At 41.5% G+C, this 19970-nt stretch overlaps 1 protein-coding gene across 4 annotated transcripts; it reads left to right on the forward strand.

Moving 5' to 3' along the window:
- The first annotated feature begins 1192 nt into the window (after nucleotides 1-1192).
- Nucleotides 1193-19616, forward strand: tsc1a (TSC complex subunit 1a). Of its 4 annotated transcripts, none has more exons than XM_072665206.1 (22): nucleotides 1193-1451; nucleotides 1977-2163; nucleotides 3071-3174; nucleotides 3389-3541; nucleotides 3848-3992; nucleotides 4592-4746; nucleotides 4897-4970; nucleotides 5066-5226; nucleotides 5366-5478; nucleotides 5881-6043; nucleotides 6229-6347; nucleotides 6455-6515; nucleotides 7690-7773; nucleotides 8470-8971; nucleotides 9714-9784; nucleotides 11181-11353; nucleotides 12331-12513; nucleotides 14421-14531; nucleotides 14665-14787; nucleotides 14922-15109; nucleotides 15892-16056; nucleotides 16465-19616. In XM_072665206.1, the coding sequence occupies exons 2-22, from the start codon at nucleotides 2055-2057 to the stop codon at nucleotides 16949-16951; spliced, it is 3444 nt and encodes a 1147-aa protein (XP_072521307.1). In that variant the 5' UTR covers nucleotides 1193-1451; nucleotides 1977-2054; the 3' UTR covers nucleotides 16952-19616. The 4 variants fall into 4 exon arrangements, with proteins under 4 accessions (XP_072521307.1, XP_072521310.1, XP_072521309.1 ...); XM_072665209.1 differs by having other exon boundaries at nucleotides 9714-9757; XM_072665208.1 differs by having other exon boundaries at nucleotides 1193-1428.
- Nucleotides 19617-19970: the final 354 nt, after the last annotated feature.

Genomic DNA, 19970 nt, shown 5'->3' on the forward strand with positions numbered 1-19970 from the left:
TTTCATACATAGTAATTTCTCACATTGGGACTATAAGTTATGACACTCATTGTCTGTAACTGTAAGCTTGGCAATCAAAACATCCTTCCATAATACATGTGTTTTAGCTTGCCTTGCGACAGCTTAAAAAACACCCTTCTGAGATAGAAAAAGCAATTACTGCATTTCTTTCACCTAAATGGAAACTAAGGGGCCTAATAGGGCCTTGACAGCAGTTCATTATCATCAAGTCGTCTCCGAGTTGTTACCCGCAAATTCAGTGTGGTTCTTAAAACCAGCCACTGGGACCCACCACTTTAAGAAGCCTAATTACTAAACAGATCACATATTTAATGTGTGCATCGCTGGAGGCCAAATGGTCTGCCATGACTAATGTGTTTTGGGAATTAAGTTATCAGCTGGAAATCCTAGAATGTTTAGAGCATTAACACCAGAGACCAGAGATTTCTTTTAACAACAAAGATTATTTTTGGCGACACAACAATTATGTAAAAATACATACATATACACCATATATGTTCTGGTATACAGTATTCAATACCTATCATAAGTGAACCTCTCATGAAGAATCAACAGGTGAACCGGCGACAGGGCAATCTGATCTGATCCATGGAGGCCCCACCTCCCAACCTTACAAGACGTCTTGGTGCTAGACTCACAAAGTCTTGGTGCTAGACACCACGGAACACCTTCAAAGGCTTCGTGGAGTCTGTGCCTTAAATGATCAGATATGTTGTGGCAGCACAACACAAGGGGGGCCTACTCAATATTAAGTAGGTGGTACTAATGTTATGGCTGTGTTTTAATTTTTATGTTTAAATGTTCATAGAATAAGCAGAATATATACTTATATATTTTACAATGATTATAATTAGCTGTACTTTATCCTCACAAAATAAAAAATAAGTAGAAAGGAGAAAGAAAAAGCTTGTTTAGTTGCTTTAATACCAACAAATATATATAAAATATGTATTTTTTATTTACCAATAATATTTGACTTATTATAATATGGCCCAACGGCAAATACAGTATAATTATTTATTTTACACTTCTCAAGGCATTCAGACTCGTGAAATGTTTAATATTGATAATAAAAGCTAAGGCTCGGACTACCTGACAGTGATGAATAAACATGAGTGACGTCATTTGTTTTTGCACCGCGCATGCGCACTGAGCTCCTGTCACGCTCCACGCTAAGCTGGTTGCAGTCGTGCGGCTACTCACAGCTTCCCATTGCAAATGGCAATGATCCTGCGACAGTGTGGCCGAGGACTCTGTTAGTGTCCCGCTGGTGGTCACCAACAACATCACAGTGGTCGGGGGGGTGGCGTCATTTTGCCCCGGGACCCCATCGCGGCGGACTATTTTTTCTCTCGTCCGCGCAGTCAGCCCGGTTGGGTCGTGAGGTGGCCAAGATGGCGGCAGCGCGTAAGGTCCAGACTTTTTAAAGGGTAACTAACGCAAATAAAGTGTTTTTAAACCAGATCGGCGTTTTTAATCGAGCTCGTTAGACACGATATGTGTTTGGGGGTTGTAAAAGAAGCGGGTAGGGACGTGTCATCGCCGTTAGCATGAGCTAAACCGATTGCTTTTGTGCTGGCTCGCTAGCTGAGGTTAGCTGTGATTGAGAGCTGGCTGGCTGGCTGTCAGTCGTGCTATGCACAACGTTGTCCACTCTTACCAATGAAAGACCATTAAAATTGGATAGCGTTCCTACTGTTAATGCCCTTATTGGTTCAGTTGTACGTGTATGCAGTAATAGTTGGTGCACTGTGCAAAGAGAGACGTAAAGTAACGTTTGATCATCATCTAGGACAGATAGCAGCAGCTACATGCAGGCTGCTCGTCCTGGTTTGTTTATTTAAGATTCAGCAGCAGCCTTTGCTGTTCGCTAACTTGCCACAATCACCCTTATCCATGCTGACTTTCCTCTCATACAGAAACCTTTATGTTTTCTTATGTGTTTTTCCCACCAGGCCCTCCATGTTGACACAGCAGAGCCTTAAAATCCACTGTGACAAAGCCTGTAGTCCTGCCCTCTGCCCAGCACTGCCATGGCCAAGGAGCAGCCAAACGTGTTCGACCTCCTCCCCCTGTTGGAGTCCACAGATTTACACGACCTGGAGCAGGTCAGAAGTCTGTTACAGGACAACCTTAGCGCAGGTTTGTCACTCTTCAACTTTGTCTCCCACATGTTGTGTTCAGAAGTTTCCTGTGCAGCGTTTCTTATGAAATCAGCGTTAATAATGGGGGAATTTGATGCAGCTTTTTAGAAAGACGACAGTATTTAAGATAAGACAACCAAATTTGCCATTTGTGCTTTTAACCCATCCGTGCAGTGAACACACACACACACACATGCCCGGAGCGGTGGGCAGCCATTGCTGCTGCGCCCAGAGAGCAGGGAGGGTGAAGGGCCTTGCTCAAGGGCCCAACAGCGGGAGCTTGTCACCCTATCATCAATAGCCCAGTGCTTTAACCACTAAGCCACCACAAGCCCAGGGGACAGGACTCATCCTAAAAAAATTGGATGGTGCGCCATTACTCCAGAGAATGCAGTTCCCCTGCTCCACAGCCCAAAGCTAAGGATCTTTTAACCCCTTGAGCTGACACTTGGTCTTAGGCATGGTGGCTTTAGGCTCATTCAGTGCTACTCCAGAGCATCACATTTAATAGACAGGGCTGTTCTATTGAAATACAAGCTCTGTGCGAAGTTACATGTTAAAAGTTGATTCAACCTTCAAGTAACTAGATTTACAAAGAAGGGATATGTAGTTTCCATTTGTGCAGTTTTTTACTTTTTGACAGAATTTTAATCTGAAAGTTGTCCTTGCCATTTTATCAGACTTTCATAGTAAAGGCACCAATATAAATGCTTCAAAATTACTTGGACTAAAATCTTTTTACACTGAAGGTTTTCCCTCTGCTGTAAATCTGCCATTTTGCAGATACATATATTTTGTACCTTGCAGATATTTTATTTCTGTGCTGCTGTACTTCTACAACAGATATTTTTGGACAAGTAGATGTTTAAGTGCTTATTTGTATGTCCTCTCAATATGTGTGCTAGATAAAGGATCAGTGCTCCTCAATGGCCTTGTGGATTATTATTTGGACACCAGCTCTCCTCAGGCTGCGGACATCCTGTCCTCCATCAGGGAGCCTCATGACAAGGTGAGGAAAGCATTTGCACTCCCTTGTGGGTCGACAGCATGGAGGAGTTAGCATGCACTGTATCAGAGGTGCGAAATAGTGTTCTGTGCCTTCAAGCTCTTCTTGGATGGAGAGATAGAATTTGACATTTTGAGCCAAGAAATTCTGGTTTGCTTCGTTACCTTTGACGTCATAACCTCTCATTAATCATTGTGTGTTTTCTGTCTCCCTAAAGCACCTTTTAGACAAGATGAACGAGTGTATGGCCAAGCAGGGCTGCAGACTACCGACCCTCACTCTCCTCGGCCATGTTGTTCGCAAGCAGCCACCGTGGATCCACAAGATCGCTCGCTTCCCTCTGCTCGCTTCACTGCTCAAATGCCTCAAGGTACTGGGCGAAAGGCCAGCCGGGCGGAACTAACTCTGAACTGGGAGTTTTTGAAAATGGATAATGTGGTAGATATGGAGGGCAATAGAGGGGAACATGGGTTACACAAGTACAGAAATGAATACTGTATTACGGAGTGTCTCAATGCTTTTATATTTTATTAGATTCTTTTAAACTTGCTTCTGTGTAATGAAAAAAGCTCTTTGACTCATGCTAAGGTTTAAAATTGGTCTTTTGACCGTATGATTCAGTATGTTTTTAATAATGTCTTTTTTTCCTTCTTGTTACACACTGTTACTACAACAGACTGAGTCAGATATTGTGGTTCTCATTACTGGAGCGCTGGTGTTGATCATCCTCCTACCCATGATACAGCAGACCAGCAAACAACTCCTGTTTGAGTTTTTCGATATCTTTGGACGTCTGGCAGCTTGGAATCAGAGAAACCCAGGTAATTTTATTCAAGCATGCCAAAACTATATGAATATGCACGTTTTTTGTTGATTGAGTATTTTAGGCTTGTGTATGATGGGCGAAATGCTCAGATGTCATTAAACAACCTGTAATTTTGCGTCAGAATGAAACATGCAGATCCTTTTACTCATGAGCTCACAGTGGCAGCACATATAACGCTGTAGTATAAACACTGTAATCATTCCAGAGTCAAAGTGGATAGTGCTGCTGTCCTCTGGTTGTGTCCTCTCAGTGTGATGTGCTTTTAACAAGCTGAAGCGATTGTAGCCAGTTAGCTTTTAGCCTTGCTCCCACTTGTCTGTTCCCTGTGTTTAGTTTTCTCCAGCTGATGTTTTCCTTCTGATGTGTCTTTAGCTCCAGTTTGGTAGTCAGCTGAGGGAGCGTACATTGGAGAGAAGAGACTGTAAAAACTAGCACAATGATAGTGTCCGCTAATGCTAGAGCACCCTAGTTTCTTTGTGAGCCAAGCTTGAGCTCCCTATCTGTGGTCAAAACATCATTACTCTATATGCAGTTTACCTATTTACCTTCTGTAATTAAGTCTTAATATGACCATTTTGCATGTGTTTTCTCTAGGCCATGCTCAGGGAGTGTATGCAGTTCACCTTCATGCCAGCGTGTATTCACTTTTCCACCGTCTCTATGGCATGTACCCTTGCAACTTTGTGTCCTACCTGCGGGCACATTATAGCATGAAGGAAAATGTGGACACTTTTGAGGAGGTGGTTAAGGTGAGGCTGCAGCTGCCTAGTTCCAGTGTGATCTTTGATATACAGTTAATATTTGATGCTGTTTGGGTTCATGCTCCACGTATACTGCTCTTAAGCTTTAAGAGGGGCAGAATATTGGATTACTTTTTTTTCTTTTCTTTTTTTAATTAGCCAATGCTTGAACATGTGCGGATACATCCAGAGCTTGTCACTGGAACCAAAGACTATGAACTGGACCCCATTAGGTGAGTTTCATTCCTGTCCATGTCTAAGAATGCATGTATTTGTTCTTGTTCTTTTGTTATTCACTGTTTTACTTCATGGTATCTGTAATGTCTAGGTGGAAGAGGTTTGAAACCCACGACATTGTGATTGAATGTGCCAAAGTTTCCCTGGACCCGAAGGAGGCTTCTTGCGAGGAAGGCTACTCGTCCTTGCCTGATCACGTGCCGCGGCGCCCTGTTGACCACAGCAAGTCCTTCTCCGACCTCAGCAGCCATGGTTAAAACGAATCCTAATCCAACCCTTTTTTCACTCCCCCCCTACATCTTTCTGAAGTTGTAGAAATTTCAAAGTGTTTAGATCACTGAAATTGGTCATAGATGTCTTGATGTGTTCTGAATGTGTGTCTTTTTTACAGGAAGGTCTTCTTTCAACTCAATGGCCACAGTTCGCCAGTCCCTCTCCCTTTCTTTACCCCATCTCACAGTCAGCCAGCATGCATGCCTCAGCCCACAGACGACGAGTCTGCAGGTAAACTGATACACCAGTTTATCAACAGGTTTATAGTATGAGGATCATTTTAGATGGTAGAGAGAGAGAGAGAGAGAGAGAGTGATTTATGTGTTGCTCGCTCTACTATGTAACAAAAATGTTTTATATGTAATGTGGGAAAAAATGTGTACTAAATAAAAGTGGGTACAGGTGGGTCTTGGCATGAAAAAGCTTAGGACCCATGCCTTAAGCTGTAAGCCACTAGCAAGTTAAACACCCCACCCCCCCCCAACCCCCCATTGTGACGAACTCCTATAAAAATACAATTTCCTAACCGTGATGTGAGCCAAACCGTGACTTCTATGTAACCCTAGTAACTGCAATCTGAGATTTGACTGTGTCTAATGGATGATTGTATTTATTTTTTTAATATGATGACAGGGTACTGAGGTGACGTCCTCAGGGATGAAGGAGGTCTTGTGGAGCCCTTCTTCTGTCTGTGGAATGAGCACCCCTCCCAGCTCTAGAGGAATGTCCCCCACCACAGTCACTGATCTCTCACACAGTGCCTCGCACCTCTCGGGACGGGTCCCCAGCACACCAGGTCAGACAGCTCCTAAAAAGGCAGTGTTTTGCCTCATAGTTGAGCGGGAGTGGTCTTTCATGATCGGTTACATTTCCTCAGGGTAAAAAGTCAGATAGATTAGTCAATGTGAGGCTCTCTGCATCTGTGTCCTGAGGCTATGTTTGCTGGAGCTTAATGCTGAGTAATGTCTTCTTATTCCACAGTGGATGGAAAGTGGACTCCATCTGCCTCCACGCCCTCAGGGTCCTCTCCTCTCCCTTCGCTCTCAGAGGAGCTTGAGCACACTGTACAAACCACCAGCACTACGTTTCCTTCAACTAAGGTATAATTATTATATTAAATGAATGAGTCTGGGTTATTCATCTACAGTTATGATTGTTTCAGTTTTTTATTAATTTTTTTTTCCTTCCAATTATTGAATTTTCCCAGGCAAACCAAGAGCCAATCAAAGAGCTTAAAAAAGGCATGTCCATAAATCTCAGCAGCAAAGGTATGTAGCAGCTCCAGTTTGTTATTTGACCTTTTTAACCATAATCCTCTACAGTCGAAGGACATTTTCTCAATTTTTGCATGTTTACCTTTAAAGGCATTTGCGGATAACATAATACCCACATGTTTTATCAAAATCAGTCTCTGCTCTCAGCTTTTAGATCAAGTCCTTAATGATTTCCTGAGTATCCATTGGTCAGTTTGACACAAAACATGAACGAACCCAAGAAATTCACCATTTACAGATGAGCGCCAAATGACTAATACACAAATCCACCAGTTAGTTTTTCAACCCTTCTTCAGATTCAGGAAATGTATATGTGCTGTATTGTCGCAAAGCTATTAATAGAAACATTGCGAAACAACAAATTTGATGCGCTGGCATATTCATAGACCCCAAAGGGGAAAGGGTAATTACACCTTCAAGCCATTTTTAACAGTTAAACCTTAAATGTATTGTATTGTTAATTGCTATATTTTAACGTTTACCTGAAATGTAATTATTATATTATTTTTTGTCTGTTGTCACTGTCATACCTGATCATAGAAACTGCCACAGAAAATATCATAAACTCTGTAAAATGTCTGTGTATGCCAGAATTGCCACTGTTGCAGTAATGCTCATTTCTGCCATCCAGTCTATTAAGAATTTAAGTGTTCAAAGCTGCATGCTTTGATAATCACTCCCAATCTCTGTTTTCATTCTGGGCCAATTTCCTAAAAGCATCTTAATGTTAAGAGAGTGAAAAAGAGAGTGTACAGAGTGATACTTGTTCTACACTTTAGGAATCATATTAGCACGAAGATGCTTTTGGGGACATCTTAAGTTTCCCTGGTTTTTGGATCACATGGTACAGGGGTTTTTTAAGTGTATGGGCATGTTTCTTCAGTATTACTGTAATTGTGTGTGAACAGGCTGCGCTTGACTTACCATGAAGGTAAGGTGATGAACATAGAGCAGTACTGTTTTCTGTGTTTGTTGTGTTTTGTTTTTATGCATCATAGTCTCTCCCCATTTCACCATTTTGCAAGCACTCCAATGTATATCCAAAGCTCCAAAGCTTATTTTGAACTAGTGGTAGAGTTATCTATGCTTACTCTTAAAGGGGTACAGAATTAGTAACGGCGTACTGATATGGTACAAACTAAAAAAAGACTGTTGTGCTTTGTTTCAGGGGGTTTGGCTGATGGGCTGAGTCCCATTACGTTGACTGAGCTCCCTGACTTTGTGAAGACAACTGAGAGGGACAGAGAGGAAGGTAAGGGTAGAAATATCACAGGCTAATGAAAGAGTTTCTGTTTCTTGTGTAAGAAGAAATATTAAAATGTATTTTGAGCAATGGAAAGACTGAGTGTATGGTAAGAGTTTGTTATCTAGGTATGGCATGAGAACACACTTGCAATGCTCCCAACACTAGGAGGGTAAGGGCTTAACACGTCTCCTCCGATACATGTGAAGCCAACCCCCGGTTCTTTTTGAACAGCTGACATGCTCAGGCGTCCCCAGCTCCACCGCCCAAGCTTACAGATTCCTGTGCCGGCCGACATTGCTTTAAGAGTGATGAGGGTAGAGAGCGCCCCATCTAAAGAGAGCACGGCCAAAGCCACTGATGAACCTTTGTTATGGCCCAGCTTTGCTGGCTAGTAGGGCTGTGTATTGGCAAGAATCTGGAAATACAATATCAAATACAGGGGTTATGATTTAATATATAGTGATATTGTGATACTGTAAGCAAGGTGATGTATTGTGTAATTATGTTTTGTGCAGTCAGAACTGTGGGATCTCTCCAGGGGTCAGAGGAGTAAACACAACATAGATTGAACCAGTGACTGGTCCACTGATTGGTCTGCCACCAATCTTTGCATAATTAAAAATCAATACTGTGTTTTTGAGATTCATTGCAGTGTTGCAAAACATTAATATATTTGTCGTACACATTTTTTTTGCACCTCAGATGCCATCACAGAGGAGTTACAGACAATAACCCAGGGCAAGGTGGACCTGCTGTCCACGCCTGTACTGGACTCCTCCTTCTCTAGCGCCACTGACTCCACTCTCCCCTTGAATCCCAGCAATGACGTCTTGCCCTGTAACCTGGCTTCCACACCGGACAGGGCAACAGGCACTGCTGAGGGAGTGGGTCAGCATCCTCCCCTGTCCTTCTGGCCTTGTTTCACGCCTATAGAGAACTCCTTCAGCCCTTGTGCTGCAGAAGACCCCTTAGTGGAACTGTCCAAGGGGACGTTTCCATACGAGCCACTGTTCGACCTGGCCCTGCCCAGGCTGGCCTCTCTTTTTGTTGGGAAGAAGACAGTGGAGGCCCAGCAGAAGGCTGGAGGGCAACCAGAGCACAGAGAGGAGCTGGAGGGGGAAGATCTATCCACCACGTCCCCTCTAGAGGTGCTGGATCGCCTCATCCAACAGGGCTATGACCTTCATGAGAAAGTGTTGAAGAGGTAAGAGTTGTAAGTTACACTATATTGTCTGGATTCAAAAAGGCTTTAAAAAGGCTATTGTAGATCTCAGGACAAACACAGAGAAGTTCATAAAAAGGATTCCTTGGTACTATTTAGTCAAAGGCAGTGGTACTACATAGAACTGTGACAATTCAAAGAACCAATTAAAAGCTTAAATGGTTCTTCGCCTGGTAAAATGGTTATTCATCTACAAGGAAAATCTAAGGTAGATTTTTTTTTTTTTTTTTTTTTTTTTTTTTTAATGGAATCTTTTAAAAATGCTTGTGTTTGTGGACACCCCTTCTAATGAGTGCATTCAGCTACTTCATATAGCACCCATTGCTGACAGTTGTGCACATTTACACATACAGCTTGTCCCTGTAGAGAATTTTTGCCAATAGAATAGGACTCTCTAGAGCAGATAAACATGAACCTGTTGGTACTGTGCCTGTTTCCAGGCGTGGGCTAGAGGGGGGATATAAAGCCCCCCAGCATTGAGCTGTGAAGCAGTGAAACTGTGTTCTCAGGAATGATGGTTGTGCTCCATCCAGAACTTTTGGGATGAGTTGGGAAATTGGGGATCAGGTGGGGTGATGATCATCCAACATCCTGACTTCACTAACACTCTAGCCCCTGAATGATCCTCACAGCAATACCATATTGTACAAAGCCTTTCCTGATAGTTTTCAATGGCAGTTCTACATGAACCACAATGAAAAGCTCTGTGTGTGCTGTCTTTCAGATCTCCTTCTCTGTCAAGCCAGTCATCTGAGTCGCACTCTGGAGGTAAACACCATAGCACTAAAGGAAAAGGTATTGAGTAATCTAATTTACAAGTAGACTGTGAAGAAGATTCTGTCCTCCAACCTGTCCTTTGGGTCCTTTCTGCCTGTCTGTTTGTATCCTTTTCTATTTCTTCATTTTTGTGTGTCTCTCAGAATGAAAACTCCTTCTTCTTCCCCGATGTATGTGTTCTTTATTGGCTGTTTTTCTTTAAATGTTAAGCAGGTGTTTTAGACTGTACTACTCAGTCATAGAATTAAAATTACATATCGTCGCTGTCCAATGAAAAAAATGTATCTCTAAAATAGTGACTTTACAGCAGAAGGCAAACATTCTTAACATTGAATGGAGGTTAATGTAAAATAAAATGGACTCCAAGTAATTTAGAGCATTTCTATTGGTCAAAAATGGAGATCTAACATCCTGACCTCACTAAAACTCAATGTGCAGTGCAATGCTCCAAAGTCTGGTAACAGTACTTCCTTGACAGTAGAGATGGTTACTCCAGCAAAAGCAGGATAAACCTATAATACTTTTAATACCCTGTGTTTTGGAAGAATCTGTGAATGAGTGTGTGTCCAATATTTTTGTACATATAGTGTATTTATGCATTTCTATATATGGCTTGGCACATCGTCAGCTGCACTGTGTAACTCAGGCAAGAAGCAGGCAAGACGACGCTTGCAGATACAATTAGTGTAAAATCATGTAATGCCGCTTCTGTTTTTCTCGGCTTGGTGGCTCACTTTAATGCGTGAATTACACTTCCCAACTGTAGGGGGAGCCCAGGAGCAAGAAATAGCAATTCTCTCATACTGCTGCTTTAAAGGGATACTATTTGTAAAAATCATATTTACACAGCTTTACCCTAGCCTTTTTGGTTTTGTAGGAAATCCACAAGGCTAAATTAGATTTAAGGTAACATAGACTTGTACTACATTACTTGTACTACATTAGCCTCCAAGCTCCAGCGCAAAACTAAAGCAGCAAACTTCAGAGATTATTTGGTGAACCATTCCTTTATCCACAGTTAAAACACTGTACTCACAGATACTGTGGTGCTGCTTTCATTTTCCACTTTGGCTTTGCACCACAATAATAATTTATGATGAGCTCATCTTGGATACAATCATTACATAGGGGACACTGACCAACATGGTCATGTTGCCAGTATATTGGCACCACAGCTTTACTGTACCAACTTATGAAACCTCAGGAATAAAAGAAAAACCCTTAAAAATGATGTATTTTGAAAATCTGAAAGAAATCTGACAATACAATGTTTTGCCTTATCTTACGGGCTCCAGTACCAAACTTCAGATCAGATTGGGACAGCCTAATGTAAAATTTATAGAAAGCATAATGTGTAACTGAACAGTAGTTAAGCTGTGCTTCTGTGATACTGATAATGGTGCATATTTTGCAGGTGTAAGCCCAGGAGCTCCAGATGAACTAGCCTTGATGCGCAGTCAGCTGCTGCTACTGCATAACCACCTGCTTTATGAAAGGCACAAGAGAGAGCAGCATGCGCTGCGTAATCGCCGCCTCCTCCGCCGTGTCATCAACGCCACCGCTCTGGAGGAGCAGAACAACTCCATGGTAAAGGACCTCAGTGTTACAGAAATAGAATATAGTTCACAGTTTGTTAATCCAAGTGTGATCTTGCATTTAACCAATTCCTTTCAAAACGTTTGGGTTGGGAATATTCATCTTATGGCTATTTAAAAGCATAACAGATGATTGTTAAGCGAGCACCATGTCACAAATAATAATCTTTTTTACTAAGTAGTGCTTTGTGCTCTCTGGTTTGGATTGTTCAGACTGGAATGCCTTTAACCTGTGGTCCCCAAACCAGGCCTACCTGACGCAGCTAACCAACGTATTTGCAGTTTTTTTATTTCCACACAGAGATGAATTATAGAGCATACTAGCTCTGTAAGGGATTACGGTACCTTATAAAGAGAGACATCAGAACATCATTAAGATGGAAGAAAACAAGTTTGGGAGGCAAAAACACAGACAAAAATATCTGGACACGGCCTGTGTTGACGTGGGTTTGTCAAAGCAGAGGAAAGCACATGCTGTGCAGGGTAGTGGGCTTCCAGAACTTGGGGACCACTGCCTTAAACTGATGCTGTAGCAAAAATTAATTGTGTGTATTTTTGATTATTCAAATATTTTGGACAACATATTTTTGTAGTATTTAGTTGAATGATTTATTTAGTTTAATTTAGTTAAATCATTTCATTATGTTTAAAGGTTAATAAAGCTAAGCAATGGAAGCATCTAGTCGTAGTCACCAATTAACCTCATGCAGACTAGAAAGCTGGTCCTCTGAACTTTGCTTGTGTGATTTTTCAATAGCATGACATGCATTTTAAAGATGAACAACAGCTAACTTTGTGTAATTTCTACCGCCTTGCTTAATGACGAACACCAAGACATCAAAATGTACTGACTGATCAGCTGCTCTTGCGATATGGAAAATTGTGTAAATTTGGTGTTTTGGTCTGGTATTTCTCCATATGAAGCAAGTATAAAAGTAGTGCATGTCTGGCTTTGTGGTTGTGGCGCAGAAGGCCCAGCTGCGTCTGCAGGAGGTGGAAACCCAGGCTTTACGTGTGAGTCTGCAGGAAGAGCAACAGCGGTCCAAGAATCTTCACCAGGATGATGAGGCACTGGTGCAGCAGCTCCATAGCCAGCTTCAGCAGCTACAACAGGAGAGAAACGACTACCACACCAAGACTCAGGAACTGCAGGTCAGCAGGAAACATGTTTTGTTCCCCAATTCTTTTCTGCTCTTCTGAAATCAAATATATATATATATATATATATATATATATATATATATATATATATATATATATATATAAAAAGAGTTTATCCTGCTTTTGTTGGAGTATTTGTCTCTATTGTCCATGGAAGAAGGATTTCTACTAGATTTTGGAGCATTGCTTTAAAGGTTTGATTGCATTCAGCAACAAGAGCCTTAGTGAGGTCAGAATGTTGGATGATCACCACCTCACTTCATCATCACCACCCCACCTCATCATCCCCAACTTCCTAACTCATCCCATAAGTATTGGATGGAGCACCACCATCATTCCAGAGAGCACAGTTTCACAGCTCAATGATAGGGGTCTTTATACCCCTCTAGCCCACACCTGGCATTAGGCATGGTACCAATATGTTCATGTTTATCTGTTCCAGAGAGTTCTATTCTATTGGCAGCACTTCTCTACAGGGACTAGACAAGTTGTGTGCGTGTGTGTGTGTAAGTGGGACTTATGTAAATGTAGCTAAATGCATTAGAAGGGGTGTCCACAAACTTACATATAGTGTATTTCTGAACTTCACTAACATTACAGTGAATGTTTGTTCAAATCGGGCAATGTAGACTTGGCAGATTGTGACTGTTGTGCAGATGTGAGTGACAACAGTTGTTGGTTAACAAAATTCAAGTTCTTTTAGCTGTATAGCACTTTGGTCAGCACTTTTTAAAATGTGCTTTAGAAAGAAATGCTGACCTGATCTGTTGTAGATGTGGCTTCTTATTTATCAGCTTTTTTGTTCTGCGGCTTCTTGCACAAACTTTTTGTTCTACCTTAACTGGTGCAGAATTTAAACACTGTTATTATGTGATGTTATCATGTGACCTACTTCGCTCTATGTATTGCGATGCTGCAGGCTGTTCTGTTCTGGTTTTAGCAGACTGATTTTTTTACAGGGTCTAATAGATTTCTCTTCCTCGATATCCAATCCAACATTTTCTGATCGTGTCAATGCCATCTAGTATGCACTGATACAGTCTGATACAGTTCTGAATATTTGGGACACTCAAAAAAAATTGATGGGTTTCTACTCTTTTATTTAGTAAAACACTCCATTACACACTGGACAAAAGTATTGGGACACCTGCTCATTTATTGTTTCTTCTGAAAATTAGGGCTATTAAAAAAGAGAGTTTATCCTGCTTTTGTAAGAGTGATTATCTCTACTGCCCAGGGAAGGATTTCTACTAGATTGTGAAGCACTGATGAAGTGAAGGTTTGATTGCATTTAGCAACATAAACGTACGGTAGATCAGCATGTTGGATGATCACCTCCCCACCTCATTATCCCCAGCTCCCCAACTTATCCCCAGAAGTATTGGGTGGAGCACTATCATTCCAGTGCTCTGTGGCTTAATGCTATATACCCCTCTAGCCCAGGCATGGCATTAGGCATGGTGCCAATAGGTTTATGTTTATCTGCTCCAAAGAGTACTATTATATTGTCTGCTTCTCTACAGGGACTAGACAAGCTGTGTTGCACATCTGTGTCAATAATGGGTGCAACTTAAAGTAGCTGAATGTAAATGTGACATTAGAAAGAATGTCCACAAACATTTGGACATAAAGTGTATTCTTGAGAACAAACCATGGAAGTAGGACTTACTTGAAACCATTTCTACTTAGTCTGTGTAAAGCTAACTTACTTTTGTCTTACTAGAATTGTGTTTAGATTGTGTTTATTATGTATTTACTAAGTGCTATAATTATTATAAGTTAATAGTCACAATTCCGCAAATAAAGTTATTCTTTAATAATTCCTTGCAATTCTTTAGAAAACCTGATTTGAAAATCTTTATGGCTATAATCAACTCTTGTTTTTGCTGCTTTGCCAGAGTGACTTGCAGGAGAGCCAGAAGAGAATAGGCGAGATGGAGGCGGAGCTGCAGAGAGCCAATAACAAACTGTGCAACACGGGACACCTGCTCAGTCAGCTGTCTATCAAGGTGAGCTGAACTTTGATACCACTGTCTCCAAAAATGGCAACATTATCAGTTACTGTGCATAACTAAAAATACACATGACCCTGTAATCATTTTTCTGCCATGCAATTCATTTAATTTGTCTTGCACACCCAAGCTCAACAACAGTGAAAGCATGGAGCAGCAGATGGCCTTCTTGAACAAACAGCTGTTGCTGCTAGGGGAAGCCAACAAACTGTGTGTGGAAGAAATTCAGCGCTTAGGACCTGAGGCAGATAAGGTGAATATGAAGCTCCAGTTCTGTAGGACAAGCACAACCACATAGCAACTTTTCCATAAATAATCTATTATGAAGATGAGGTTTGGAAGTGTGGAGCAAAAACTTGTCGGATATGTGTTTGCGTATGGCATTAGGAGCAGAAGATGCTGCAGGCATGTTCTGCACGAGAGGTCGAGAGGTTACGGCAGAGCTCCACACAGCAGAGCCAGAGGCTGGAGGCAGCTCAGCAACGTATCGCAGATCTGGAAGCCCAGCTTACCAAGAAAGAACATCTCATTCTGGAGCAGAAGAAACTGCTGGAGAATGTCAAAAGCCAGGCTAAGTAAATGATTGTCTTGTCAGTCCATCCATCACCATTTTATTTTGGTAGATTATTATTTTTGGTGAATGTATCGTTCAATGTTAGGAAAATGGGTCACAAAACAGATGTTAATGATTGGCAAATAGGAGTGACTGCATTTGGGTGTGCCAAAGGCCATCGTGTGAAGGTAGTAGCTGCCTATGCAGGTGTATGGAGGTGTGTGGTCATATGGGTCTACCAGCAGTGGCAGAAATCCCAATCTACAGGAAATTCTTGTCAGGATTGTGACTGAAAGATGAAACCGATGGACAGGGACTGCATACTAGTTTTACAGCTTGTGAATAAAGATACAGTGAAAATGCAGGGTGTTCTTTCAGAAACTGCTTCTAGAGCAATTCTGGCCTGGAAGTGAAGCGCATTGTGAAACACGCCAGTAGTCTTTTTCATTTATATAGGCCCTCGCTGCTCCACAGGCACCATAACATAGCTGGCCTTGCACTCTACTTTCAGCTTTCTAAGAACTATTGTATTGTAATAGTATATGACAATAAATGTACATTATTATTATTATTGCTTTAAAACAATATGTATTTGTATTTCACTGTATTACAGTGAATTGGAATTCTCAATGTTCTGAATCCTTGTATTCCTAATTGTAAACCCTGTGATCTCTGCACTACCATGTGTGACACTCCTGCTTGAACATGTCATGTTAGGATTGCTTCCTTCTATTTATAAAGGTGTAAATTCCTCTGGATGATTTGTGTTAAAAAATATGTGCACTGTTGTGTTTTCTCCTGTAGGGGGCAACTGCAAGCTTCAGAGAACAGGTATCTGGCACAAAAGCATGTGACTCAGGCACTGCAATCAGAACTGCTGCAGCTCTACAGCCTGATAGAGATCAACAATCTGGCTAACAGTACACCAGCAGGGGGCACTGCCGAGCCCAGCAGCCCTCCAAACCAGAGGTGAGAGGGACTTGAGTGACTCTGACTGTGCTGTGTTATAGGAAAAAGATAATGACAGAGGAACATATACCAAGGGAACAATAAGTCTTAAGATTAAAAACCGAAGAATAATCCTTGGGTTTGAAGGTCCTTAAAGTTCTTTGCTTTTAATTAGAATTAATATAATTACTTAAAGGGACCATATCGTAAATCTCACACACAAAAAAACATTGCTGTTCACTCCACAAGGCAGCCAATTTAAAATGAACCTATTTTGCCTACAGCAGTTTAGCTCCACCTGTTTACACTAAAGTTATGAGGAGTGTTTCTGTCTAGACTGTGAATTGCTTACATTTGTAGATAACCCCATACAAATAACTGAAATTATGAAGGATGTCTAAAGCAGATGTCTGTTTGTTTGTGTTTTAGCTCAAATGGCAATACAGGGCCTTCCACACCAGCCCAAATATCTGAGCCAAGCAAGAGAGAGGAGAGTTCCTACATATGTGTCAATGGCGACCTCTCTCTTGGATCCCCACCATCAACTGCACTGATCAACGGCAGTCAGGAAGAAGACCTGTCTGTCCTTTCCTGTAACTCCCCGCTTGATGTAGGCTCCTGCCCCAGTGCCCAGAGCTTCCTGGGGATTCACAACCAAGAGCTGTTGAATAAGAGGAAGAGCCAGTATGAAGAGGAGCCAGCGCTCCTGTCCAGCCTGTCCCATGGTCTGCAGGACCCAGTCTCAGAGCCTGCAGACAAACTCCAGCCTGGCATGAGCACTGAGGGCATAGCAGCCCATGGCCTGCCGGAGCCCCCCGACCTCCAGCCTGTGGATCGGCCCAGGGCCCGGGCCTACAACATCCAGCGGAGAAGGCAGCAGGACCTGCGCATCATGGACTACAACGAGACCCATTAGGAGATGGCTTAAGGGGAGCTTGAAAGGTTGGGTTAGCAGTACTACTGCTTGCAACACTAGACAGAGAGAGAGAGAAAAAAAAAGATGTTTTGAACTCTGCAGCGCTCCATATTTTTTGCGAAAGAGTGCACTGCATTGTTTTAGCTAAATTTTAAAAGCTTTGTATTACAAAAATGGCCAGAAAAAGAGACCTTCCTGTACATACTGAGGGCTTAAAGCTACGGTCACTATGTTTTAGGAACGGGCTGTTTTGTTTTGGGCTGTAGTTTACTGTAGTCACAGTTCTGCACTTTCCAACTTGGAGGAACCCTTTTCCATTAGAGCCTGTATGTAAACTGAATTAGGCTACTTTATAGATCCTAAGTTTAGATCCTGGAACATACTGACTGTAGCTTTACCCAATCCATTCACCCTGAAATAGTCTTGTGAAATCCGAGCACTTTGCTGTTTTAGTCTTGAGAAATTCTCCTCCTCAGTTGTTGGCTAACCATGGATTTACCGTTTGATTGGCTTATTATTCAATAGGCATTTCAGCTACAGCCTTGTTTGAAAGCAAGCTGGACGTTTTGGTGTTTGGATTGCGTTCGGCCCTCATTGTATTTCCCAGCAAACCTATAACATCAATTACTGTGCTTGCCTTTGTGAATGCCCAGCTGGATTGCGGGCCCTTTCAGATTTAGCCAAAAGGGTCTCTAAATCTCTCTGTGGTTAGACGAAGCACATGAAAATATCGTTAATTGCCGAAAGCTTCTCTGACTCATGATTTGCTGCAAAAGGAGCAGTGCAATAATGTATTTTCTTCCCTCTCCCCAACAAATTGAGCACTGTAAATAGCTTGTGCATCATCAAATCCAGCCCAAATAGTCTGATGAAACTGATAGAAAAGCGAACAACATTAGCAGCTATGCTAGGTAGTTAGCGAGCGCATTGTGACCTCTGTTTTCGTTGTAAGAGCGAGCCCAATGTGTAATGTCGTAGCCTTGCTATTTGCTGCATGTGCTTCGCCCACAGAGGAAAAGATGAAGCAAGTATTAAAAGATAGAGATTTTATTTTTATGAATTCACTTCAAAACTGGGATTGCGTGGCCCAGTCACCAGTGCAATACTTCTCTTACCATTACACCTCATGTCAGCTCACAAGCATGAAAGATAAAGCCACATAGGTGTTTTTTTTTTTTTTTGCTGCTTGGCAAGACACATCAAAGTCTTGCTCCACCCAGAGCTATGCTGCTGTTCGGTTCATCCTGCAAAGATGTAGTGCCTCAAATGTGGCCCATCCAGGCTCTTGAGTGAAAGATCTCTGGACTGATTTTACAGTGATCACAGTTGTATGATGAGGAACCATCGCTGCTTGGAATGTATGTGAAATGTGAATGTTAATGATCCATGGCAACAATGTACAGACTACACTCTTAAAAATGGATGTGCTTTGAGTGATACCATAGAGATCCACTTTTAGTTCCACGAAGCACTGTGGTTGTAAAGAAGACCCTTTAAATTGGTAAAGATGATTTACATTGAGTGAAGGGATTATGGAACATGGTTCTGCAATTATCGAGGTCTTCAAATCTGGACCTTGAAGCTAGTTTCCAGTCCTGGACTTTGTAGTCCTTGGTAGGTGTGACACTACATAGCCAATCTGTGACATTAACTGTTCCCTCAGCTTCCAGCAAGAACAACATTTTAGATAAAGACTTGAAGACCTGACTTTTATAGTATCACTCAAAGAACTATTTGAAGCATGTTTGTTTTTATGAGTGTACAGCTACAGCAAATACACTAAAACTCATACAATCTTGAACCTAAGCTCACAAGTCCATGGACTGATGTCAGGAGGTTTTTTTTTCTTTCCTTCCTTTCTTTCCATTTTATCCTCTCTGTTATACATTGGAAATCCCGTAGGCAGAAAACGAGCTTGAATGAATAGCTTTCTAATCGCCAAAGTAAAAGCATTACTCCTTTTAGCCAAATCAGGGCTATTTCTGATCTCTTGCAGTTCAGTTCAATGGACTGTACTGTGTAAGACAATAAAAACAGGTTCGGTCTGAGGTGTGATTTCAGTTAAAAATGTGAAAACAGGTAGAAAAATGTGAATTGTTGCACAGCTTTAACCTGTAACTGAGGGGTACGCCTCAGGTGGCTTTCAGTGCTAAGGACGGTATGGAAGTTATTATGAACTGTTCAAGCTTAGTCTTGGACTTGAAAGGATTTTTTAGCGGTGCGTCAGTAGAAGAGTTTCGTTCAGGAAACCCACTCTCCCATCCCGAGTGCTCCCAATGGATGAAAAACATTAGCCAAGACTCATTATTGCACCTGCTCATAATTACAAATCTTGCAGCTTATATTTCATTTTAATGAAATGTCTCCATAAACATTGTTACTGCTTGTTTTGCGAGCAAAAAAAAAGCCCTCCCAGACATTTGTGTGATTTATATAGTTCACAAAATGCCTTAATAAGAATAGGACATCTCTCCTCGCCCCAGAGGCCAAATTCCAGTGGTTTTTAACAACTGTGGTACAATTTGACAGTAATCTGGAGTGGAGTCAGATGTCCTCAGGGACTCTGTTCAAAAAGTATTGATTCTGAATACACACACAGAGAAAAAAGGTGTTCTACTTGTTAAGCTATGATCAAGAAAAATAAAAAAAATCTATGTTTTGCACATTTGACTTGTCAGGTCCATTCTTTTTTGATCTTGCATTAATAAGACTTCTTAATTAGTACTGAAGTTAGTGATAATCAACAGATTGAGGTATATTTGTCAGGATAGTAACCTACTGTTTACTTTTTTTTAATCACCAATAGTTTCTAATTGCTTTTTTTATGTTTAAATCCATGAAGTTACATTGGTAATAGCACCTGGGCTGCCTCACGGTTGCTTGAGCTTTTTACTTTGGTGCTTTATCATTTACCATTAGGATCACAAAAAGAAAAGTTCAGGGCCTAACAAACATCAGTTTCCATGCTATCAGAAGCTGCACTGTGGTTCATCTACTGCAGTTGCCTTGCAGTTGTTAA

This window comes from Salminus brasiliensis, chromosome 20 (assembly GCF_030463535.1).
Source record: "Salminus brasiliensis chromosome 20, fSalBra1.hap2, whole genome shotgun sequence".
NCBI classification, from domain to species: Eukaryota; Metazoa; Chordata; class Actinopteri; order Characiformes; family Bryconidae; genus Salminus; species Salminus brasiliensis.

What these genes read in the sequence shown, in the direction of transcription:
- tsc1a (XM_072665206.1), top strand. Translation starts at nt 2,055, where the DNA reads ATGGCCAAGGAGCAGCCAAACGTGTTCGACCTCCTCCCCCTGTTGGAG. An exon ending in TCAGGGAGCCTCATGACAAG is followed by an intron (nt 3,175 to 3,388) that starts GTGAGGAAAGCA and finishes GTCTCCCTAAAG; the next exon opens with CACCTTTTAGACAAGATGAA. An exon ending in CATAAATCTCAGCAGCAAAG is followed by an intron (nt 6,516 to 7,689) that starts GTATGTAGCAGC and finishes GCTTTGTTTCAG; the next exon opens with GGGGTTTGGCTGATGGGCTG.